At 46.3% G+C, this 24,608-nt stretch overlaps 6 protein-coding genes across 6 annotated transcripts; 3 read left to right on the forward strand and 3 right to left on the reverse strand.

Annotated features, from left to right (window-relative positions):
• Positions 1 to 2,374: 2,374 nt before the first annotated feature.
• Positions 2,375 to 2,638, reverse strand: CCR75_001093 (uncharacterized protein; the record flags this gene model as incomplete). Its single annotated transcript, XM_067959198.1, has 1 exon — positions 2,375 to 2,638. One exon carries the CDS (start codon positions 2,636 to 2,638, stop codon positions 2,375 to 2,377), a length of 264 nt encoding a protein of 87 aa, XP_067821252.1.
• A 5,010-nt stretch (positions 2,639 to 7,648) lies between these two features.
• On the forward strand, positions 7,649 to 8,392 carry CCR75_001094 (uncharacterized protein; the record flags this gene model as incomplete). Its single annotated transcript, XM_067959199.1, has 1 exon — positions 7,649 to 8,392. The coding sequence occupies one exon, from the start codon at positions 7,649 to 7,651 to the stop codon at positions 8,390 to 8,392; it is 744 nt and encodes a 247-aa protein (XP_067821251.1).
• Positions 8,393 to 8,933: 541 nt separating this feature from the next.
• Positions 8,934 to 9,371, reverse strand: CCR75_001095 (uncharacterized protein; the record flags this gene model as incomplete). The annotated part of the gene is made up of 1 exon (XM_067959200.1): positions 8,934 to 9,371. One exon carries the CDS (start codon positions 9,369 to 9,371, stop codon positions 8,934 to 8,936), a length of 438 nt encoding a protein of 145 aa, XP_067821250.1.
• Positions 9,372 to 11,233: 1,862 nt separating this feature from the next.
• Positions 11,234 to 12,160, forward strand: CCR75_001096 (uncharacterized protein; the record flags this gene model as incomplete). Its single annotated transcript, XM_067959201.1, has 1 exon — positions 11,234 to 12,160. One exon carries the CDS (start codon positions 11,234 to 11,236, stop codon positions 12,158 to 12,160), a length of 927 nt encoding a protein of 308 aa, XP_067821249.1.
• Positions 12,161 to 12,986: 826 nt separating this feature from the next.
• On the forward strand, positions 12,987 to 13,196 carry CCR75_001097 (uncharacterized protein; the record flags this gene model as incomplete). The annotated part of the gene is made up of 1 exon (XM_067959202.1): positions 12,987 to 13,196. One exon carries the CDS (start codon positions 12,987 to 12,989, stop codon positions 13,194 to 13,196), a length of 210 nt encoding a protein of 69 aa, XP_067821248.1.
• Positions 13,197 to 13,711: 515 nt separating this feature from the next.
• On the reverse strand, positions 13,712 to 13,894 carry CCR75_001098 (uncharacterized protein; the record flags this gene model as incomplete). Its single annotated transcript, XM_067959203.1, has 1 exon — positions 13,712 to 13,894. One exon carries the CDS (start codon positions 13,892 to 13,894, stop codon positions 13,712 to 13,714), a length of 183 nt encoding a protein of 60 aa, XP_067821247.1.
• Between the last annotated feature and the right edge of the window lie 10,714 nt (positions 13,895 to 24,608).

Raw genomic sequence — 24,608 nt, forward strand, 5'->3', positions numbered from 1 at the left:
TTGCAAAATCAGCTTCACTGAGTGTTGTGACAACTTCATGCGATGTCGTGACGGCCTTTCTTCTTCTAATTGCTATGGATTTGTGGATATTCAATAAGAGCCCAGATGCAGTTCTAAACGCTTCTACAATTCAAATAAACTCTGTGATAAGACACGGATCTCTTAGTTAAAAAGCCGAGTCGTCCGCAAAAGCACCTGCTTCTAATAAAGTTGTTCTTATATTTGTCTAGATCCGTATACCCTGCAGGTCAGAAGTCCAATCTATGAGCTGATTTAAGAGCTCTAACGCCAAACTGAAGAGTAGTGGAGCAAGGGGCCATCTTTGTCTGATGCCCCGGGTGATAGAAGCCGTGTTGATGTGGGTGTACTCGGCTGACCAATGTCCCTCGTAGCGCCGTCGCAATCGCTCTAGTGAACAGCTTATAATCGGTGCTCACAAGTGACAGGGCCAGTAGTTTAAGCGGATACTGCCGTCATTAGTTATCGGCGTGTAAGTAAAGGGTATCATTAGCCATGCCCGCAATTGTCGCACATAACTCTTGCACACACGCCGAGTAATCGGCATCGTGCAAGATTATATTCGATTATAGCGGGGATAAATAATGACTCCCTGAACTTGGCGTGACATTAGTAGGCATAACTGATGGCAATACTATCACCCGCATTTCTCTGCAATGATAATAGCACTTTGAAGAAGCACCTTTTATGTTGTTGCCACACCTAACGCCAAGTTTTTCTTTGAAAAGCTGCGTCGACTTTTAAAGCATCATCTTATGACCGGAGTACATGGTCAATATCACCTCGCAAAATTCGATGAGGAGGGTTTCATTGACGTCTCATATAAGAATCACATCATACCGTGATGATTGGAACCTCATTTTTAAAGGGGTCAGACTCCATGGCGAGTTGACTATGCAGTCAGAATTCAAATCCTTAGAACTCGTGGAGATCGTCGTCGAATCACAGAGTGCTATAAACGTGACGGAATAAATAGCATTAGGAAGAAAGAAGTGTGCAATATAAATAAAAGGTAGACACTGCACGTGGATGTAACATGCCAAATTTAGCTTTCATGCTGTAAAGCAAATTGCTAGAGCACTAAAACGTTTTGAGTATTACTAAGTATGAAAAATGAGGAGGAGTTTGACGATCGTCTATTTACATGTTAACGTGAGCAAGATGTCGGAAAAGTCCTGAGCCAGGATACAAGCGCAGGGGTGGGTGGGTTGTCGGGGCTGATGTCCCGTTAAGGCGGGTGCCCTTGCGGTCTTGACGAAGTAATTCAATACATGCGAGGAGACGCGCTCCGCTGACTGCAGTGATCGCCGACCGATGTTCGCGTAGAGCAATCACCTTCAGCTGCCTTAATCCGCTTTCTCAAAATGCTGATGCACTCCCGACTGTGGATGAGAGCTGTCCACGGAATACCGCCTCATTGCGCTCTACGCAGAGATGCACTTGGCAGACAGAGCAGAGAACGGACCAGATGCGTCGAAATTCGGCCTCCGCGGCCTTGTGATCGTCCTGAAAATGATGGAACAGAAGCTCACGTAGACGGTGAGGTAGCGATAAACCTTGACGATGGGCACAGTGTCTAAAACGAGCGGTGACCTCGACTTCTCCCGCCCCCGTTTCAGTCCAGTGCCGAATTAATTGTCTCCAGCATGCTTTCGCTGTGGGACAATCGAGAAGATATGTGTAGCGGTCTCTTTGCATCCAATGCAGAGCCGGAGCTTTCTGCAGCTATGATCAACGGAACGGACTGCGTGATATAGATTCATCTTGTTGGTAGCTCTATACGACAGCAAGTCCACATTTGATACTCCGTGAGACTGTTCGCGTGATTTCAAACTTGAGTAGGACTTTAATGCGCTACGACCGCAAGCCATAGGTCTGTCTGCGATTGTCCTTCGAAGCGAGTCAACCATTTCTGTAGTGCTGGATGGAGCAGGCTCTTATGATATTGAAATGCACTCTGTTGAATTGCTGTCCTAATTCGTTCATTATCAATTGTCTCCAACACACTCTAAAAGAATTGATGAAGAGACGGATAAGCAAGAAAAAACAGTCCCTGTGAGATTTTACGTCGCTAGTACGCGTACTCGCTCTCGATAATACATCGTAAGGCCGGCATAACTTCTTGCAGAAACCCGTGGAGTCCGTCATCAGAAACAACTTGATTGGAGGTGCTACTGAAGTAACTCAGTCCTAGCATATACCCATCACCAAGGTGTTCTTAATTCGAGTCCACTGCTATAATCGCCTAAAGGAAAAGGGGGTGCCGTAAGGTCATTTCTGCCCCATCGAACCCCGCCCCAATCGCAATCGTTGGTGATGCGAATAAAATCATGGTAGTCCATATCCGTAGTGTAGGCTACAAATGTCTCGGGGGATCTTCGCAAAGAGATGGAATCGTGAAGGCAAAGTCTCGAGGCCCTGTGCGTTGAATGTTGAGGTTTTGAATCTGGTACGGCGGGACCCTGGCGAATTGTGTATGCTTTAAAGGCTTGTCTTGGGTAGCTAGAGCCCAAGGGTTGTCATTCCAATTAAAACGACTCCAGAAGCTAATAAATGTTCGTGCCTTGGGTTCCTGGTCAGCTTGAGCGTCTGAAAACGAATATAATAAGACAAGACCCATTCTTTCCTTCCCATTAGCTACTGGCCACATTTAAAAGGTTTGCATAGTTCTCCGCCATCCTGGCGCGCAATGATAGAACCTGATCAGGAGAAGGAGCGAGGAGACCTTCCAAGCCTTCACGGTATTATCCCGCATGCACTGCTTCACCAACGCACACTAAGTAGCACCAATCAATTGCAACTCCGGAATAAATACAGATACTAAGCGAATAGCTCAAAACGTCCCCTTTCTAAAAGTCCGGCTTCTGAAAGAACCATTGCAGCGCATGCTTTGTTCTCTGGATTTGATAGCCACGTCAACGAGGCAAGACCCGCGTAACAAGAAGGCCCGGATTTAATCTGTGCCTGCTAACCGCGAAGGCGGAGGCATGCTACCACAGAAACTGCTTATACCGCCTGGTCAGCTCCGTTCGCGTCCAATCTGAAATGTCAAGGACTGCAATTGTGAATAAGACGGACGGTAGGATGATTGCTTTAAGTAGGACCACTTAATGCAATTATTCTACCGTCTGTCTGTGGACCCGACGAAGACGCAGTGCCCAATTCGGATTGACCAGCTCCCCTGTGCCGATGTCGTACCCCAAGTATCGAATTGTCTCATGTGGAGGCAGCACTGAGATGCCATGAAACTGCTTAAGTCGACGTGTTCAGAAAATCAGCTTGCTTTTCGTCGGTTGTGCGTGGAGACCTGATAGTTCCCCAAAGCGAGTGATTAGCCGGAGCTCGCTCTAGTTGTTCCACGCGGTGGAGAAAAAGAGTCGAGTCGTCGACAAAAGCCGATAAATATGCTTGCCGTCGGCATTGCCTGGCTCTGATAGCCCGTGTAGACCAGGCTCCTGACGAATAGCTAACCCAAGTAATTCCACGACGAATAGAAACAGTAGAGGTGCCAAGGGACAACCTTGCCGGATCCCTGACTGGACGTCGAAGTGAAAACCGTCAAAGGGCTTCATACAGAAACTTCTAAACCACGGTGGCATACGCCTTCCGAAAACCCAGCACGAGAATGACGCGGCTAGAGCTTACGATAGGTCTTCGTCCTCGAAAGACGATGAGAGTGGGGATAGCATCATCATTACGAGCTTGTGCATACGCCTGCCGTGAGCAAACGCTTGTTGCGAGTACCCAATTAAAATTGGTAGTACCCACTGTAAGCGCGTCGCCAGAACCTTTGCAAAAGTTTTGTAGCTAGTCTGGAGCAAATATATCGGGCAATAATTCAGACCATCTGCCGAATCGCCCTTCTTACGCTACGGGTTCACCAGAGCCTCCAAGATAACGGCAGCATCGGCGCTCCCCGCAAAATCTCGTTACTCACCGCCACCAGAGCTGGCACCATGAGCGTCGATGTGTCTTATTAAGAATCTTTATTCAGACCATCGGCATTAGCTGATTTATGTCTACTGAGATCGGCAACACCCTGCAGACCCCCCCCCTTCGGTCAACTTCTTTAGTAAGGCCATATTATCTGAATAGGACAGCCGACACTCAGTTGGAATGCGGACAAATGCTCGAATAGCTTGTGGTAAAGCAGCCACATGTTCGGTTCGATGAACAACGCCCAGGATCGGCGATCCTTCCGAGGCAAAGTTCGTGGCTATATTCATGTTTCGTGTGAACACTGAACCATGCAGGACACCGTTTAGTCCCTTTCCCATTCAGCGATACGCTTAAAGGACCACCGAAGGCGGGCTGTGGTTCATTTCAGTCGCTATCCACTCCGAACTAATGACTCCAGACGAACTCCTTCCAAATTGGATTCAATACACTGACAGCAGCTAAAAAGTTGTCGCCTTTCTCGTTGCAAAAGTTGTTTTCTGTTACAATGCCGCCTTTGCCGCGTTCGTTTACGAACTCTTGCTATGCACGTTTTACACGAAATGACAGCCGCAACCAATTGAGAAACTGAAGCAGTCCTGCCAACCGCCAAAGTATCCATCTTGTTGAGGAGCTGGGCCACACCTTTAAAAGGGTGATAATCTAAGATGGAATAAATTATTTGACGTCCACGCGGTGGCTGCGAGGTACGCTGCTGCGCCCGTAGTTGTAGCTCCACTTCTTGATGGTCTGAGAAACAAGGCCGCGTCCGAATTGCTTCCCAGCAAACCTGAGAGAACCAGTTGTGAGGAAAGTAAGAGCAATAAATTTGAATGGCTTTGTCACCTTTCCTGTAAGTGAAATGATCGATAGTGCCGTCCCCTTCCTCGTATTCTGCATGATGTCGCAACACCCGAGCATCAGCCCAATCATTAAGCACTGCCAATGCCGGACTTTCGGGCCTGCTAGTTCATTGAGGACCAACCCGATCCAATAAAATATTTTAGACGCAGTTAAAATCCCTTTGAGCCAAAGAATTGTCACTCGGAAAATTCGATTGGGATAAGGACGAAAAATAGGGGTTCGCGATCTAGGCTGAGCGATGAGGCATACAAGCTCAAAAGAACGAGGCCGTCTATGGAGAAAGCAATAGCCCGCGTACTCCAGAGACTCAAAGTCCAAGATTCTGTGCACTGTGCGGCTATATGTCAAAAGAATCGCCTCTTCTTCTGACCGAGAGGACCCCGTTCTCCAGTACGAGAGAGGTGGGTGGTCAATATGTCTTTGTTCTCCCCATAGTGCTGCCCAATGTAAACTCAACGCCCGTGCCTTGTTCAGAGTCTGATACATGTGTTTCTTAAATACAACACGCCAAAGTTGGTTTCGGACTGGCCGATTTTTGCCACGCCGTTATCCACCTGGCACGCATACTTTGTTTTAATCCTCGCACATTTTGCGTACGAATTTGATTCGGTCTAACCCCATGGATCGGCAAGATGGTACCTCCTCCTCCGGACGGGACTACTCCGACAACAGTGCACAACGGCTGAAAGCGTCCGCTCCCTTAAGGTCATCGCCGCGCAAGTACGCTGCCAGATTATCTCGTAAACTGTCCTAAGTACAATAAAAGCTTCTGATCACCGGCTGAGGTATAGAATGAATAAGAAACAAAAGACGCTTTGATATGCGTGGGATGTATAAGAAACAAAAGCTTCACGTGGCTCCAAACCACGCGAGCTTTGACAATATATGCATTATTGGAGGGGGGGAGGGCACTTTATGTTTCCTAAAAACATTCGTTTGAAATTTGAAATGCTAGTTAAAAAAGGTTTATACACTTCATTTTATTTTTTTGATTAGCGTTCCCGTAATTGTATTTATCAAACCAGAATTCATATAGCTAACACGGAGCTTTGCTATAATGTTGGTTATTTATACACTTCAATAATTTAACCACAGTGACCTGGAGTTATAAGTTTAAATTTCGTACTTGTTCGCAATATTGAATTTTAACTCGAGCTAAATTGATTTATGCGGCCAAAAGTTACACAATGTGAAAATACATGGAAATTCAGACCAAAATTGAAACAACGGTCTTCAGCTGATAAAAAGCAGAATTGAAGATTCATTGTTTCAATTTTGGTCTGAAAAAATATGAATTTCACACCAAAATTGAAAGAATGAATTCAGATGTAAGGGTACGCGAGGGGTACAACTGCAACGGCACACCAAAATGTAGCTTTCTTCATTTAACAATTGCAATTAGTGTTGAAGATGTCTATCTGAGAGACAAAATTGCAGCAAGAGTAAGCGAATAAGGAGTCACATAACTATATCTTGCAAATATGTAGATACTATAAGAGCACAATTGTAGCAGGCAAGAGGAACTAACGCGAAAGCCTCAGCTTTTGTATAGATACAACACGTCGAGCAAGATCAGCAGCGATGTGTAGCTGATTTTCAGAGAGCGGTAATGGAAAGCACCAAATTGAATATGTAATAGCGCCAAAGACGCTGAAGGTTGATGATAGCGGGGTGTAAGTTTTACGAGCAAGACACGATTTCCTACAAAAATATACAATATGACGACGGCGCACTCATCGAATTCTGCCGGAGATCAGGTGTATTTCAAGCCGTGGCGATAGTATCAAGAACACGTGGGCTACAGGATGTTTTATTGATGCTTCTATATTAAGAAAGGAAAGCAAGTGCACCGCTTCAGAATCTTAAACAATTTCTATTTAATGTGGTATTATTGCGATTCTGATTAATATGACCCGTTGGTCTCGTCATAAGACTTCAGGCTTAGGGTACGTCCCTTGACACTGGATGACGGGTAATGTGTGTTTCACAGTCACTTCTGAAAGAGTATTCGCGAAAGTACTACATGTGGTAGGTCCTTTTTTTAATTTAGAAAATCTAGTGGCTCGTTCAGCTATTTGAAGATTATCTATTATTATAGGCTTGATCAGCTCACGTTTGTTCCTATAGTTTATATTTTTAAATTTTGCCGCATGGGGCAAATCTTTGAGCTGCGACTGCTTTCGAACCCTTTCGACGAAAGACCTAGAGAGCATGCCGGCTTGTGATGCCATGCGTAGCGCTTTGAATGCTCTGCAATTAGCACTGTGCCCTTTTTGAACTCCACGCTACTAGCTTACTTTGTTAACGTCGAAAAGTCACACATCATATAGCTGTTGTAATAAATTGTTTGAGCTTATTCAACCTATGCATAGCACTGCACGTTGAAATCAAACGAACAATTGTCACCATATTGCACAGAGTGGTGAACTTTGAAAAGCCGGTCAATCATTGTGTTGCCCGACATGTCCTCCTGTTTCTAATTAAACGTTGATTCCCCTGTTTGACGTCTGCAGTAATGTCAGGCGTGTATTTGTAAAACCTCGATAAACTTAAAATTCCATACTGCATCGTAGGGGCGTCGCCATCAATTAGTCGCTCTGAACAGGCGGGACTTGTCATCCACTAAGAAGCCCCCAAGCCTTGACAAAAGGTCGATTATGCTACGTCATGGAGATCTCTGCCGTTTTCAATTCTGCCACATGCTGTAAAAGCTCGATGAGAGAGCAAATTACTCGCTTGACTGCTGTTTCTTTCGTCTTTCAACAAGTCCATCAGTGCAATTTGGATTCATTATTCATTTAAATCAACAGCAAACACTCCTTTGATAATCATGTCGGTATTCGCAGCAATTCGTGAGCAAGACATACCTTTTGGCGATAAGCCATCTCATTCGGCGCTCGAGCGTCGGGCACTACCTTCGCTGAACGTAGGGCCGTCGCAATTATGTACATCCAAACGCTTTACTCCGAAATTACTGCATGTAACTCCAATGTCTCTACGTCCGACCCACGTCGTTCAGACTCCAAAGATGAAGAGCGTTCGTGCAACACCGAAAGCCTCAAGGTCTATCACTCTTGACATGCTGCGTCCACACTTTGAGAAACCACTGACTGAGGTGGCCGCTCGCTTCGGCGTATGTATGACCCTTATGAAAAAGATTTGCCGCAAGAACGGTGTCCCACGATGGCCACATCGACAAATTCGTGGACTCCGAAAAAGCATTTGGTCGATCCAAAAAGCGCTTCGAAACTGCAATTCGGATACTCAGCGTCGTTCGTACAATGACCATCTGCAAAGGCAACAAGCAAAGCTTGTCATGCTTATCAATAGGCCTGCTGGACCTCCCAGCAAAGTCACTTTTCAACTGGATTGGTGCTCTCCGAGAAGCGAAGGAACTTCTAAAGTCATTGAAACGGCTCCGGTACCGGTGTTTTCGGCTGCTAGACAGGTGCTTCACTTCGAGATACCGACACTGCAAAAATCTCAGATGGCCAACGTCTCGCCTCGGCTGCCATCAATCGCATCACTCCTTGCTAAATATGGTGCAGTCAGCTGTGTACGCGTGGCGATTTAATGTCTTGACCTTCTATGTTGTATCTCTCAGTCAGAGTTCGTTTAAAATATACATGGTTTGTCTTACCATCTAATCTTACATCTTATATGTTTTACATTCACTTACTAGACTCTGTTCTTTACTTCGATAAATCCGCTTTAACCTGCACATCCATGCAAATGAAGCTTTATCTGATGTAGTCAATGCTCAGAAAAATATGCGATGTACTCTTGAAAAGCAAGAGCTTGATAATATACATTGTTTAAATAATGTTAACTCCATAATGTTAATTTGTTAACGTCTTTGCGAACCTGATCTAAAATACTCGTTAACAAACAGGGTTTGATGCAAGAATGTAAGCTCATGGCTAAAGACGGGTATTGTAATATTCTGTATGAAACAAAAGCGATCGACTACAGCCTGAATAACATGTTGACCATCTAAGCCTGGAGCTCTGATTAGATTCGCTAGTCTGACACCCAAAAGAGCCGTTAAATCTTTCAAGGTCTTTTCGCTTCTGTGAAAGCCACAATTCGATGAATACGCGTATGTGCCGTTTGAGCTACAATGACCGCGGAATCGTCTCCACCTTTGCTTTCTGCTTCTGCAAATGATGATTGTAAGAATGACGCTGAAGCTCCGAGTCGCTGCGTTGCGTGAATTTTTGAATAGAAGAACAGCGCTTCCAAGATCCGCAAAATAGACGATGTGGCCAGCGTGGTGTGCTGTTTTTGCGGCAAATCTTCTGCATGAATGTTGCGCAAATGTCAACGCGTGTGGCTGCCGCAGTATGTGATTTCTCGAACGTTTGTCTTTGCGTGTCTAATTTAACAAACGAAGTAACAATGGATGCTACAGGGACGAGTTTCTTCTTTGAAGTCTCAGAAGCGTACGATGCTGGTTCACAGCGTTTCGAAGCATACCTGTGCGACGGCGGCCTGTCAAGCGGTGGCAGAACTTTACGTTCTTGAGCCGGACGGGAAGATACCCCGGATAGCATGAAGTCTTGCTTACTTATCGCTGCGAAAGTTGACATGTGTTTGAAGACGTGGCTTTTACGTGTGATCGAAAATTCCAAATGAATAAATAGAAGAAGCTGCTGGGGGCGAACTCGCGACAGCTGCCGACCAAATGGTTCATTTGTTACTTAACTTTTGCCGCACGCTCTTGCGATTGAATGGCACGACTGGTATTTAACAGTACAACCCAATCTGGTGTCAAGGCTTAAAAGCATCTTTAGGATGACTAGTTCTACATACCCACGATGCTACACAGAACATAACAAAAGTCCTTTTGTCAATTAACTATTGTCGAAACTGATATCTTCTATGCTTTTGACAACTAATAAAGAAAACTGGGTTGATGATCGTCATGTTGACGGAAAAGGTTGTGGTCATCAATTTGTTCCGACACTGCCAAACTGATTGTATTGTTGCCGATACGATAATCTTTTTTTGAAATAGTACTTTGTCTTATGCAGAGCCTCACATTGATTATCCGTACAAGTCGACGGTATCGTCATACTTGTCACATCCTTTGTCATGGAAAAGTTCAGAAACTGACAAGGAGGACGTTCTAGATTTTGTCAAAAGAGACGAATACTAGACAGCTTCATACAAAGGTTGCGTCAAGCTGATGAAACCATATGATGGACAAGACATAGAATCTATGGGCGAGACAGCTTAATAAATCCATCTGATGGACAAGACGTGATTTTTTTCTCTTTCTCTGCTAATACTGACGGAACCTTTTTCTCCATGGGCTCACTTCTTTTTTAACTGTAATCAAATATAAATCTAGTAACTATCCGGCAAAGTAATGAATATTTTGTTTGTCCGGAAACATTTTAAATAAGTACAAAGCCTCCTTAATAATATCTACGGAGCCGCGTGGTTAAAATAATCTGTGGGTAGAGTTTCTCCAATCTCTACCAATGTATGGGAGTTTACGCCGGCACCTTTGGAAAACAATCTTGATGTGGTGTTATGTGGCGAACATTTACGTTGCATGGGGCGCATATGTGGTGGCTTTTCTGCTAATGTATCGACTTTTGATGCAGTTTAGATCCTGACTGCAGGTTCCATGTCACTTACGAGCAGGAACAAGTGTGTATACTTACGCAAGAAAAATGCTTCGGAAGCTAAGCTCACACAGGAATTGATACTACTTGCTTTCGCAAAATAAACCACAAGAATTGCATCATCGATAGCCTCCATTTAAAAAAATTGTAGGTCTTAGCGTTGGTGAAAGGTAGCTTTGCATTCTTATGAAATAATATTTGATGTTGGTCAGATAGAGATGCTGCCTTGAAAGAGGCTGAAAGATGCACGACACCTACATACTTTATGAAGCAATTCTATACTCTAAAGTGGCATTTATGAATCTTTTCATGGCGAAAAAGAAGCAAAACCAATACGCTCACTCACCAATGAGTTGTCTCGTGGCGAGTGAACCTCTGTTTTCTTCTTCACGTATCATATTTTCGATACAAGATATAATATTCATTATTATCCTTTATTGTTCCTCTTATAGGTAATAATGATACTGTAACGAGCTACCCCGTTCCAGCAACTACTTCTATTGTGATGCGGGGGAATTCAACGAAACTAGCTCAACGATTACTTTGATAGGGAATGAAGCTACCATGTTTGTATCGTAAAGGAAGAAGATAATAATACGTAAGTTTTGTTGTTGTGATACCCCAAATGTTGCAATTTGTCACTTCTGATCCATCACTGCATTTTAACAAAAATCCGAGAAACGTAATTAAGACCGAAAACCTCCTGTTCTTGCAACAGTGTCGTGTTGTGTATTTTTCAACATCTTTCTGACTACATCGACAGTAATAAATCATCAGTACGAATGGAGTGCCCTTGCAGAACGAATAGGCAAGACGCGCCGCTCTTGTCGCAGTCTCCGCCGTTAGCCACCGTGCCTCTGCTTGTTGCCAACAACTTTGAAAGCTTCCATCGGCGCCACCTTCCTCAGACTTGCGTCTCCTTCTCCAGCCCCGAGGGCCGTAAACTCTTTACCGAGGCGATCAACTGCCCTCAGAATTACATGCACATTTACTTTCCATTGGCGGAACAATTCATTACGCAAGCCGAACCTGCTTACTGTGGCCTCGCAACGTTAGCCATGTGTCTAAATGCGCTGCAAATCGACCCTGGACGCCTCTGGAAAGGGCCGTGGCGCTGGTTTAGTGAAGAGCTCTTTGAATGCTGCACGTCTTTGAGTGTGGCGAAAGAAAAGGGCATTAGCCTCTCTGAATTCCTTTACTTGGCACGCTGCAATGGCGTAATTACAGAAGACTACCGCGCTACTAAAGACTTTACACTCGAGCACTTTCGAGACATTGTCAAGCGTAGCTGTGCCACGAGCTCGGAAATCGTAGTGCTTAACTATAGCCGTAAGGTGCTCGGCCAGACAGGAGACGGCCACTTTTCACCCATTGGAGGGTACCATGCGCAAGAGGACATGGTGTTATTAATGGATGTGGCGCGATTCAAGTACCCGCCGCACTGGGTGAAGCTTTCACGGATGTTTGAATCCATGCAACTCGTGGACCCCGCGATGAATTTGCCGCGAGGATTGGTGGTGTTGAAAGAAGGAGCAGAGGTGACGTGTACGAAGAACAATGTGCGACAATTAATGCAGTGTAATGACAACACAGCTCCTATCTTCTCGCAGCCGTGCTGCTCCAGCTCCCCCTCGTCGGTTACGGACGGGCGTCGGATGCCAAACCTCGCTGCTCCGGCAAAACTCAAGAATTGGCGATGTATCTGTTAAGTGTGACAATTGTCGTCAGAATTGAGCTACATAGAGACTTTTCAGAATGCACGTTAAGTTTTAGCAGAATTTGAAGAAATTGCGAGTTGGGTTGACATTTCGCGATCCTACAACTATTGCAAAGATTATGTTAAATTCAAACATAACATTTATAACAGCGTGACAATTTCTATTTCTGTTTCTTTCCAAGCGGTTGTTAAATTGGAAAAAGAGTCGAATACTCCACTTAACGCTTTAAGATCAAAAGGGGGGACTGCACTTTATTTAATTATTTGATCTAAAAACCTAACCCTACCTAATTTGAAAATAGATTTCGGCCGCCAGATTTATATCTGGCGGCGACCACAATTGTTACCCATGATAAATAGGATTTTAGCACTAAGTATTTGAATAAGATAAAAGGGCATTTTGCCCATAAAGTAAATGTACCACAACAACGGTTCTCCAACCGATGGGGCGCCCATTACACAAAATCTCTAATAGGTAGTTAACCACACTAGCAACGTTGGAGGGCCCCATTACACAAAATCTCTAATAGGTAGTTAACCTCACTAGGAACGCTGGAGGGCCCCATCGGCTCTGATATAATTATGTCGTAACATGCAAAAAATTGGGCGCCACGCACGGCCGTGTCTGCCCTGCAATGGAGACGTTTGATAAGCGCCCGCAATGGAGCTGAACCTTTCTCCAAATTAAGGCTTTACTGGCTTGCATCGGAATATTCGCATTGTTTAACACGCTGTCCACGTGGTGTTGCCAGAGCATTGTGATTATGACGGTCCCTGCAGCGCGCTGTAGGGACCGGCTGTGAGCTGCGGTGATAAGCATGGTACGCTACGATTTGCACAGTGTTCGAGTCAATTCATTAGGTGACACGGCTTACGAGGTGTGCTCTCCCAATGATTCATGTGCCGGGCCCAGACTGCCTGAGCACAGGGACCCCCCCAAAAAAAATGCTCCTGGGTCTCCTTCTGTCCCACGCATTCTCGACACATGCAAGTCCCGTCCGGAGGCCGGGACTGATACCAATCGTTAAGCTGACCGGTAGCGTGGTGGTACCGGGTCCATAGCTGATATTTCGTCACCTCGTGTCCGTAATCCCATATATGATCCGGCGAGACATCGAGAGCTGCGCGTTGCCGCCGCGTTTGCTGGCTCTTGGTGCCCAGTTTAGCAATCGCCAGCTTCAGCGGTGTTGCAAGACACTGCTTAGACGACTAGAAAGCTTCTTGTTTAAGGAACGAGAAGACGTGGCAATTAAGAACCATGGGCGGAGCGAACCATGGATAGTAGTGGACCTGTGTGTTAAAAAAGTATGACCCCATTACGGATGAGCTTGCGCTCCGCGAGTTGGGTAAGCTCCTGCGTTTTCTTCTGGACCGGCGGCGGTTCCCCGTCGAAAACCCGAGTAATGTCATTGTGGCATTGAGTGAGCATCCAACTCTGACAATGAGCAGAATAGGCAGAGAGAGAAGTGCCCCGAACTTTGCCTTGCACCCATGCGATCGCTTGTGTGAAAGAGACGCCGTAGCCGGAGTGGGGCCGGACACCCTACCGGATTTCCGACGTCAATTGATAGCGATTCAAGTAAGACGATGACCGCCCATTCCCGAAGTTTAGCATTTGAATGGCGGCGGGAGAGGAGGCCCGTGTAAATGCCGCTGAAGACATATTCCCGGGGTCCTGTTCGCTCGATGTAGAGTTGTTCAAAGGAGACAGCGCCAATTCTGTCATACTTAGATCGGGCAGCGCCGACGCCTGTGGTGTGAGAAATCAAGAGTTTCCACTCCACTGAAAAGTCTGCCAGAAGTCTTCGATCTCCTGAGGCCAAAACTCGACTGAGTGAGACCGATAGGGAAGGGGTACAGAGAGATGCAGCACCCAGTCGTTTTTTTCCTACCAGCTGGTCGATGATGACCGAAGGGTCGGTAGGTGGTCCTGAACCCGTGCGGGGATGTCCTCTTTGCGCGGGTGCTGGCGTCAACGCGCATCCGAGCTCATGCATAGCATCCGAATACCGCTCGGAAGACGGCGATACAATGTGTTTTACGCTCGGTCGGTGCGGAACGATGGCCGTGATGTGTGCACCATGCGTAATCCAGGACACCCACACTGAGTAATAAAAATCCTTCGGCCAAGTCATTGCCAGTGCGCATGTTTCACTCGCTGGTTTTTGATGGCGAGAGTGACCGAAACGAGGTCAATACCGCCTGCCTTATGGGGAGTGAGAAGGAGGTCTGGAGCAACTTTGTTTCTCCCGGGTTCGATCCTGTGGGACGTCTTCCAAATGAATTGTGTCTTATGATAATTAAGCTGTTTAAGCGCCCAGCTGGGGGCTCGAACACTGCAGCCGTATTCAAAATCCCGGGTGGAACTATCGCATTGAGTATAAGAATGCGATGCTCGAGGGTCGTCGATACTCGCGTTGCAGTGAGGAGGCGGCGGTGTGCATGTTTGATACGGAGAGCCCAATTAATGTTAATTAATTTTCCTGCACCCATTTGATAGCCGTTTCACCTCGTTGTTGTCGATGGAGCAACCACTGCGATACCCTGATACATGAGTTGACGGATAGCCGTGTTCAAAAATGTGATTTGGCTTTTAGTCGGTCGCATCTGCAACCCTGAAAGCCGTCCGAAAAAAAACTCCATAACGATGTTCATAGCCGGTCGTAGTAGGCTTGCATTTTATAGATTCAGTGTAGATTCGTCGACATACCCAAAAAATATATGTGTCTGGATGTGTACTCCTGAAAGTGTGAACCCGAAAAGTTGGGGCGACGTTTGTATTGCAACGGCCAGCACCTCGACTACCACCAGGAAAGAAGAGGAGCGATGGGACGGCCCTGCCGAATGCCATACCGCACTGGACGAAGTGACGAAATCTCACCGTTGTCCGAAATCGTACCGTTGGCGCGGCTGGCGTTGGCTTAAAATGTACCCTCCTCATGTGCTCTTTGGAGGTGAGCGAGCATCATTGATACCGTATTTTGCATTTGGCGTCCGTGTACAAAGCCTTGTTGAGAAGAACCGATAACATGTGGCAGACACTTCTGCATACGCGTCACCAAGACCTTAGCAATTACCGTTTACCCCGTTTGCAACAGAAAAAGCGGTCGTTAGTCCGTGCATTCGACGAAATTACCTTTCTTACGTAGCGAAATTACGAGCGCCTCCATAAACAACTTGGGTGGGCGTGCACTTTGGATGATCTTGTTGGCTATTTCCACTAATGGCGGTATTAAAAGCTATTGAAGATCCTTGCGAAACTCATTCCCTTAGCCGTCGGTGCCGGAGGCTTTACGCCTACTGAGAGTTCGCATTGCGAGTACCACCTCTGCTTTCATTATATCTGCCGTCAAGGCACGATTTTCGGCGGTGGTGACGATGCGGTCAGAGGATATAGTGACAAGTTGCTGCAGAGCTGTCTGTACTGTGGCTCTTTCTTAGCACAGATTCCATTCAGAGCTTAACTTGTCGGCGACGCTACAACCGACTGGGAACGGGTTACCGGTCCCGTTTCCAGAAGAGATATGCAAAGTGACTTGCAGGTGATCCGAAGCTGAAGGGGGATGAATTGACTAATTATTGCACTCGGTTTCCCATGTGTAAAATACGTAGAAACAATCGATTCTACTGGCTGCTGACTCCGCCCAACAATTAAAGTAAGTTTTCCTCCCATTCCAGGTCGTCGTCGGGGTGAAATTTTAATCCAGCGCGTCGACTTGCTGGCACATGTTACGAGGGAATCTAATGCTGAACTTTCAGTGCGACTAGCCGAGCGTATCCCCAGGAGGTCGAGCGAAGGGGGTTGGACGCAGTCAATACATCCGGTTAGAATGACGGGGGCGTGGGATCGCTGCAACCCTTCCAGCCCCTCGAAAAACAATTCCCTTTCTGCCCGTTCGTTAGATGCATAAATGTTAACGAGTCAAAAAATGTCCTGAACAGATAACGCAATTTGCCTCGGCATGGTCAGGAGGCCAGGTCATGGTTGTGCCGACCGGGCCATGTCCGGTATTAGAAAAAGAGCCATCCCGCCTGCTCAATGCGTCCCCAGTCTCTAGTAAGAAAGAGGTGACGCTGGCTCTACCGTGTATAGTCATCAAAGCCGTCTACACTCACGATCTAATGCCTCCGCTTCATCCTAAGAGGTGACGTGGGTTTCTTGAAGACACCAAATATCTGGTCGCGTTTTCGTGGCACATTCCGCCATGCTGTCATTCATATTGGACGATTTTCGCAAGAAAATTCGCCTAAATTCTGCGGAAATATCCTTCGAGTCGTAGCTGTTAAAAACTCCTACCGAGAACGCGATTGAGGTCGGTGGAACATCATTCTATCTTGCATGTTTAGACCGTACGCATCAGCTTGAACCTCGCCCAAAGTTGAAAGCGATGACCGAGCCGTGATGTGTGGACTGCTCTTTGTAGTCAGCGCCTTCGTTTATTTATGGCTTCTCGAAAGCGAATTAAAATAGAGCGCAATACTGGCCCACTCCGCCTGTGTCCCGCCCCCATTGTAACTGGATTTGTATTGCGCATCTCGTTTTAGGAGCTGGACATGGACCTCCATGACTGGCCGGGAGCTAGCTCCCGGATCAGTCATAGATAAAGCTCTCTAATTTCGACATGATACAGATGAGCGCACAAAATGTGATGACTAAATTTCACCCGCCAAACATAATTACAAAGCCGGAAAAGGTCGTCATTCCCATATTTCTTGACACGGATGCGTTTCTAAAAGTCGGCGCTATCACCGAGATTATCGGCGACCTTTCGGCCTTTCAGAATTAGGATCTGTTGCATCCACTGATCCAGCTAGGCCCGCGTCGCTTTTGACGTACTATTTGTCTGAAAAAGTGCTAGGTAGTCCGGCAGATAATCCCTTTGCCATTTCTCTGTCCACTAAACGATGACTGAGTCTGCGAGAGAGTTGATGAGTTTACAGGGACACCTAAATAATTGGACTTGATTGAGTAACACGTGCGGTTTCGCCGCGGCCGCCGCTGCCCAGATAGCGGCTCCGCATTCCACTAATGGACACTGTCGCTTGCCGTCGTCGGTTAACAGACACTTCTACGATTTTATACGACGTTCCAATGCGTATTAAAGTCGCCCATGGGTTCGTCCTCCAAGTTTAGATATTGAAGAAGAGCGTACTCCTCCGGTTCTCCTTTTTTAGCAAAGCCCCCGTATGGATGCTTTTCACGGCCACCCCATTCTCAACGCGAACGTCAGGAGCGGGTATAAGGGTACGTTATTGCCTCTCGTTGGCGCAAAGTCTGGAAATTAGCGTCTCGTAGTCTGTCTGCGCGAGAGACATTTTAAAATATTTGCCTTCAGTGGTAACGAATGCGTTGGCCGCATCATTCCCCAGCAGAGCTAGCTGCTGTGGCCCATCACAAAAAAGGGCGAGGTTTTCAGTCTGGGAAGCGGAGTCCATCAGGTCATCTGCATCATGCGGAGACGATCTTCCGACAATGAGGGCATCGTGACGGGGTGCTAACTCCTCCTTCGATTATATACTCGATTAAGGATATGTTGGCGGCAAAAAATTATCGAGGTATATAATTGTGACTGAAAAAGGCAGGCAGCGGATATGCAGATGTTCAATGGATTGTACGTTATTTACCCTCTTAAATCTTTCAAGTCGCCAGCAGTGCCTAAACAGCAAATTCTAAAGATGGGCAACGAGTACATGATTCCAACTTGAAAAAGGGTTCAGGTTCACACAAAGAAATATTTAACGATATAGCACGACTTGGTTGATCAAACTTTAAGTCAACCCACCAATTGTTTCTAGACACTATTGTGCGGTACGCAAGGAGGCGCCATACTTAGTTATATATTAATATAATAAATTCAGTAGTAGATAGAAGAACGTTACGTAGGAAACTATTTATCAACACAGTTTTACTTTTCCCTATTTAAAAATTATGAAATTACCTTTGGTAGCTTAAGACCCTTAGCTACTCAGAAGCCTTCCTCTGTATACTTGTGTACGTGAAACTTTGAGGCACCCGGTATAAGGCTAACTAGTATTAATTAGTACTAGTGACAGGTGACTTGTTACACTTCTCATCGAAGACACTTTCGTCATCGATGAGCTGCTGAAAACCCGTTAGCTCTCAGGAAATACTTTGTCGACCAAACATCAGCCTCTTATTTGTAATCTGTGACAAGCATTATGATCTGCTTGGCTTTGCTACTACGCAGATCATGCAAGAACCGAATCGGTTCTAGCATTGACAATTGGGTTATGTCCAAAATTGACTTTGGGTACGCATTCAGATAAAGTGTATAAGCGCCTACACTTGATCCGCTGTTTCTTACGACATTTAATGTCTTATTTTCTTTAGAACTGATTTACAAAGGTTCCGCAGATTCTTAGGGACTTATTCCCTCAAGTTTTATTTGGGGGTATTCTCCTCAACTGCCCCTAACTTTGGTTGTGCAGCCACGGCGAGATCCTCTACGTTTGGCTCTCCAGTGGATCTAGAATTTTTGCACCGTCTCTTATAAATAGGCTATTCAAATATTCTTGTCCAAGCAAACTCCTTGTTTTGTACCACTCAACTTATTCGCGTGGTCGAACTTTGACGCTGCCTGTACTTCTGCACAGCCGTCGGTATCTAACTCCGGTTCGTCACACTGAGTTCTTGAGCAGTCGTGCAAATGACTGAACCACAAGTGAGACCGTCGCACTCACTTGTAGGACATATATACGCTTGTGGACACTCTAAGACGTTCATCAGATAACTTTCTGATGAACAGGAGACAGGGATCTTCACGGCTTGATGCTGCCAGTTATTAAATGGCCCGTACTTTCTGAGCCATGATAATCCAAGGATGACACCAAGTTTGTCATTCAAATCTAACAGGATGAAATCATTATCGTACTGATCACCCTTTAACGTGTGTTGGGTACCAACTTCAAATTTCTTTACTGTTACAGATGTGTCTGTTGCAAGGCGCACTGACATCCTCCTTATAAAGAGATCGCGCTCAACAAAATTGAGTCTGCGATTTTCTTAGCGATTGGTGTCAAATAAAATTGTTCGACTCCCCACAATCGACTAAGGACTTTAGCGGCAGTGTATTTTACACTTTGGCTATCAAGATGATGAGGTTGACCTCATCATCTGCACACAGTGTTTGCGTGCGAGGAGTAGCTTTCGTCAAAAGGCCTACAATTTTTTTTGACAATGCTGGATCATTAGGGAGCTACGTCCCTGCTGAGCCCGACCGAATTTTGACGAGCCTTCTCGTTGTTGCGATTCCACACCAATATCGAATCCGTGTCCTCCGCAGATCCTAGCGGGAGGTGGATCTTTTCCCTCAGTGTTTCTAGGCACTGGCCATGTAGCACTACACTCATAGGCGTAGTGGCCCCTCTTTTGACAACGATTCATTTTTGAAACTGTTTGTGGATCGAAGAGCGAGATTTCTTGCTCTCTACATGCAAGAGGTCCATAAATTTTAAACCTTCGGTTTCTTGTCATCTCGCCGGGACGACAATGTGGACGAAAGCCCGTTTTGAGACTGATCTCCTCCTGTTCCGCTACAAGGGTCACTTGATCGTGCGTTTCTAGTTTAAGCCGGAACAGGTGGCTCTTTAAAGGACCGCCTGCAAGACTCTTTACAAACAAATTAATTTGTGTTTGTTTATTAATTGGATGATTCACGATACAACTGACCAGGTATCGTTTATGCTGGGCAAAAGCGTGTAGATCACGCTTGCCCTGCTTCAAATTTAGGAGCTTGGCTCGAGCCCTAAACTCGGCACGTGGCGGCTCAAATGTTTGCCTGGGGCGGGTCCTAAAGACCTGATACGACCTTAAACTTAATACGTTGTGAATCTTGAGAACTAAAGTCTAAGATTTGGCACGTCCAGCTAAGATGAACATGCCAAATTTCACGCTCGTCGCATCATTATAAATTCGTCAAGCTCGAATGGCGTCGTCTAATTCGACGAATTATCTTGGAAGAGACTCGCCTTCGAATGTCTTTATATTAAAAATTTCTATCTTTTAAGCTTTCGGGTCGACGCGGAAGCGTCGGCCCGCTAACAGTATCGAAATGCTGCTATCGCAACAGCTCTAATTGTTGGGCATCCTGTTCTCTCAACACCTCCGCGTGTTGAAAGGCTTCCTGATGAAGCAAGGTTACTTTTTCTGGGGCCCCGTCGAGTTCATCTACTATGGTCGCATCTTTGTCATCTGTATTCTGATTGGACAGCATGGCGCATACGACTGGCCCACCTGCAACTGAACGCATGCGTTCGATCGCCCTCCATTTAAGGTCACCCAAATGGCTGAACCTTTTCTTGAGGCCCTCCTTTTTCATCTAGCATGTCCATACAAAATGGAACGTGCGTAGGTCATCAAGTGGACTACGAAGTGGTACCAGGTGTTACGGAGCACCTTTTGCTAGTACTGATTACAGCACTAGTCAACCTATTCTTATTTTAGGGAATGCGGGTGGCTCGACTACGTAACGTTCCCGACGTGAAGAGGAAGTGTAACTGTTACCCTATTGTTCACAAACCCGTTAAGAAAATGAAGTCTGCTTTACAGGATGGTCTATTACTTCATGTGAAGACTTAGACCTGCCACTTGGTGTGGTCCACAAAGTGACCCTCCGTTGTGTACGTGATGCACATAGGTATACTCACATTGAAAATAATGACGGCTAGCGTCATCTTTGATCCGAGGTATCTAGAATGATTCGCTCACAATGTGGGATGCGCATTAAAAGAGGTGGACTCGATTGATGGGATAAATGATTTGTATTCAACTATATTAAATTTGAATCAGTCTGAAAACTACTTTCTAGTTGACAAGTGCGCGCGTGGAGCCGGATAATCACTTCTGTGACGACACCTATACATGGAAAATTTAGTTCGTTGGTGAGGTCGCTAAGACGCCCACCAACTACCTCAATGCGAGTGAGAGAAACGGTCGAATCGCTTCCTCACTTTGCCGGAAGATGTGTGTGTAAGTAGTGCGTGGCTGCTATAGCATACCCAACAACACTTATTAGTCCTCCCAACGACCCGTCTCTCTAGGCGCGTCAGTGAGAATGAGTCTCAATTGCGATTGGGCTATTTCCCCCACCTCTTCGTACATCATCGGGAGGTGTCAGAGCACTTTTGGCGCAAGGACTTGGTGAGCAAGCCCTAGCTAGGCTCCTGGGCAGTCCTCCTTGGCAACATGTTGCTCAGTTGAAGCAGTTTAAGGCATTTGTGCTCGGACAGCAGAGAGCCGCGTCCGAGGCACAGAGCCATGCTGCGGTAGAGTCTGTCACTCAGACTCAAAATGAGCTTAGGCATGAGCAGGCTCGGGGCGAGGCTCTTAACATGACTGTTGAGATGCTCTCTGTCCAGCCGCATCAGCCGAGGCCCAAGTTCGATGGAACTGAAGCGCACACGATTGTCTACTTGCTGTTAGGCGGGGAGCAATGCGGTGTCGCGCAGCTCATTGAGGACGACAGCCGGATGGTGTCGTACGCCATGTCGCACCTGCACAGTAAGGCCTCAAAGTGGGCTTAATCGGCGCTTATGGCGGACAATATGGCGTTCATTACATTAACGATCTTTAAGACAAAGATTCGCGCCATGTACCAGCTGCCGAATAACGAAGTGTTCCTTCAGGCCCGGTTCTTAGGAGTGCGATCGACGAAGCGATTCCTGCAAGAGTATGTGCAGGATGTGCGCGCGTTGTCGGCGTCCACAACTGTAGATTCGATACCAGATAACACTAGAAAGCCCTCGTTCATGATAATACTGCGGCGGGGCCCTCGGTGACAGGCCCGTTTTAAAAAGAAGTCGTCGTCGATGGAAGAGGCAACCCAAATTGAATAAGTTGAGGAGGAATTCTTCAACAGTGCCTCGGCGACGTCTTTGTAATGGCCGTCGGCCGAGAGGACGGATGCCACTCCTATGGAGTTGGGCAATGCAGACCTTGCCTGATTCAAGAGTAACAAGCGCGGCCACATGATGACTCGCTAGTATGCCAGAATTCCTGCCAGGGCTGAGAGTGGACAAGGAAGATGGCAAAAACCAGCGTGCAAGACGCTTGAGTTCTGCATCAACCACTGAGGTTCGGGAAATGCAGGGGCGCAGTAGGAGTGGTAAGCCCTACTGAATTCGGACTCTAAAGCTACTCCTGAGTTCCAAGTTATCGAGCGATAAAGAAGCATTGTCCCGAGGTCCCCAAATTTTCCGATCTCAACCCGTCTGATCAAATGACCATGTGATGAGTTTCTATTGATGCCATTTGCGAGCAGAAATGACCCATTCCGTGTATTAAGCTGCATCACAGAACTTTGTGGAGCTCGCGTTTCTAAAACAGAAACCGGTGGTGTTTGAGACACCTTGCCAGGATAGCAAGTGAAAAGAGGCGACCGTTCGTTTTGCGAACGGTGGGCATGTATAATCTAAAGGAATTTATTTCGAACTCGCCTACAGTTTTAGTGACTTGCCCTGTAGAGTGAATCTCCCAGTGCTAGGTATGAAGAGTCCGTATAACCTCATCCTAGGCATGACATGTTTGGCATGACATCAATCATGGATAGTCTGGCGGCGTTCACGCACAATTGCTGACTTGTCGCAAGACTCCGAAAGGGATTGCTTTTTCGAGAGGCTTTTGCAACTTATGTCGTGGACAACACAGTTATAGGTGCGTTGAGGGGATGTCAAATACACACAGTCTTACCCATCTTGGAGATACTTAGTGTTGTGGAAAGGACGATGACAAGTAGTGTTGCGTGCACAGAACCGAGAGCCTTTGGCAGTAGACAGCGAGGTGACAAGAAGTCAAGCGTTGCATGAACCGGGACAGTGCCTGACGCCTGGTACGTTTGGAAGCGGTACGTCAGCCAAGAGAGCAACGGCACCCGCTTTACAGTCAGAGCTCGTGTTTACTCGGAGAACGAGTATTCGACAAATAAGAAGTATCAAAGGCACGCTAAAACGAGTGTCCTTTCGATCAGTCCCGGCAAAAAGGGATGGGCTTTTAAACGAGGTTTTCAAGGTCGTTTATGACGAAATGGCGGAGACATTCTCAGTTGCAGTGCTCCAGCACGTCTTGAAATCTGCTAAGGAGAGAGTAAAAATCCCGGAAATGTCGTGGAATATGTTCCTGTCTGAACTTGAGAAAGGAAATAGTCGCAAAATAGTCACACCAATTCCAGAAGAGAACTTGGTGGACTGTTTCTCGTCGTTCACAATGGACGAAAGCGTCCTAGATACGGACGAACCGATTAATTTCGCTGCTCAAGGCTGGGTTGCCTTGAGTGACAGCCCTTTCGATATTCTGTGGAAACATCGTAATGTGTTCCCAGAAGAAGTGCCGAGCCGCCTACCTGCCAATAGGGGAATCGGGCACGAAGTCTATTTAGCACCTGACCCAAGTATTGTATGACCAGACAATGGCTGTTGCCGAAAAAAACAAGTCGATTATAACGATGAGATTTTTGATAAGCGAGTCAAGGTGTGGCATGTACGTGAGGGCAAGTCGCCTCACTGCAGCCCGACCTTCTGTGTGCGTGAAGCCATAGATGGATGGCGCTTGGTTCACGCTGGCATTAACTCGAACACGGCCACCGTTCTGGCGCAAACGGAAAGTCCGCGAAAACATTATTTATTGAACTCCATAAGAAAGTCAACTATCTTTTTTTGCGTTCGATTTCTAAGACGGCTATTATCCGGTTCTCATGCGAGAGTCCGACGTAGCCAAAAGCAGCAGATATTCTACAGAGTATTGGTTCACATAATTATTAAGCACTGTTCCTATGCGCTCCATTACTTAAACGTTATATTCGTTCATAGTAGGGCTGAGGACAGGCTAAGCGAAATAGAGTCGCACACGCGTCATTTGAGCGCTATTCCGCACACTCTGAGTGATGCCCAGTTGTATATAAACTTGCAACATTGCATCATAGGAGGTACCGAGATACCTGTCCTGGGCTCCATCGTAGGTACACATGGTGTATGAGCAGTGCCAGACATGGCTAAGGCTGTGATGGAATGACCAATCCCACGGCAGGTGAAGAATTTGCGCCAATTCCTGAGGCTCACTAATTACTTGCGTAAATACAGAAGGAATTGTGCTAAGAAAACTTGGCCGTTATCTGACCTCCCTAAAAAGGACGCAGAACGGGTTTGGCGAATATAACAAGATGATGCGTTCACATCAGTAAAGCAATATCTTGATGATGCACCGGTCGTGGCATTCACAGACGCGGATAAGCCCTTTAGCGTCGTCTGCGATGCAAGTAATTTTGCAATTGGCAGCGCGCTCATGCAGAAGGATGACGACGGAGTTGACCGTGTCAACTCTTATCTATCCTAAATTCAAAAAGTCGCGAAGCTGAATTACATTGTGCATGACAAAGAGCTACTTTTAATAAAGTATGCTCTTGTCAAGTTTCGTGTGCACCTATTGG

The sequence above is a fragment of the Bremia lactucae genome, linkage group LG5 (assembly GCF_004359215.1).
Source record: "Bremia lactucae strain SF5 linkage group LG5, whole genome shotgun sequence".
Lineage (NCBI taxonomy): Eukaryota > Oomycota > Peronosporomycetes > Peronosporales > Peronosporaceae > Bremia > Bremia lactucae.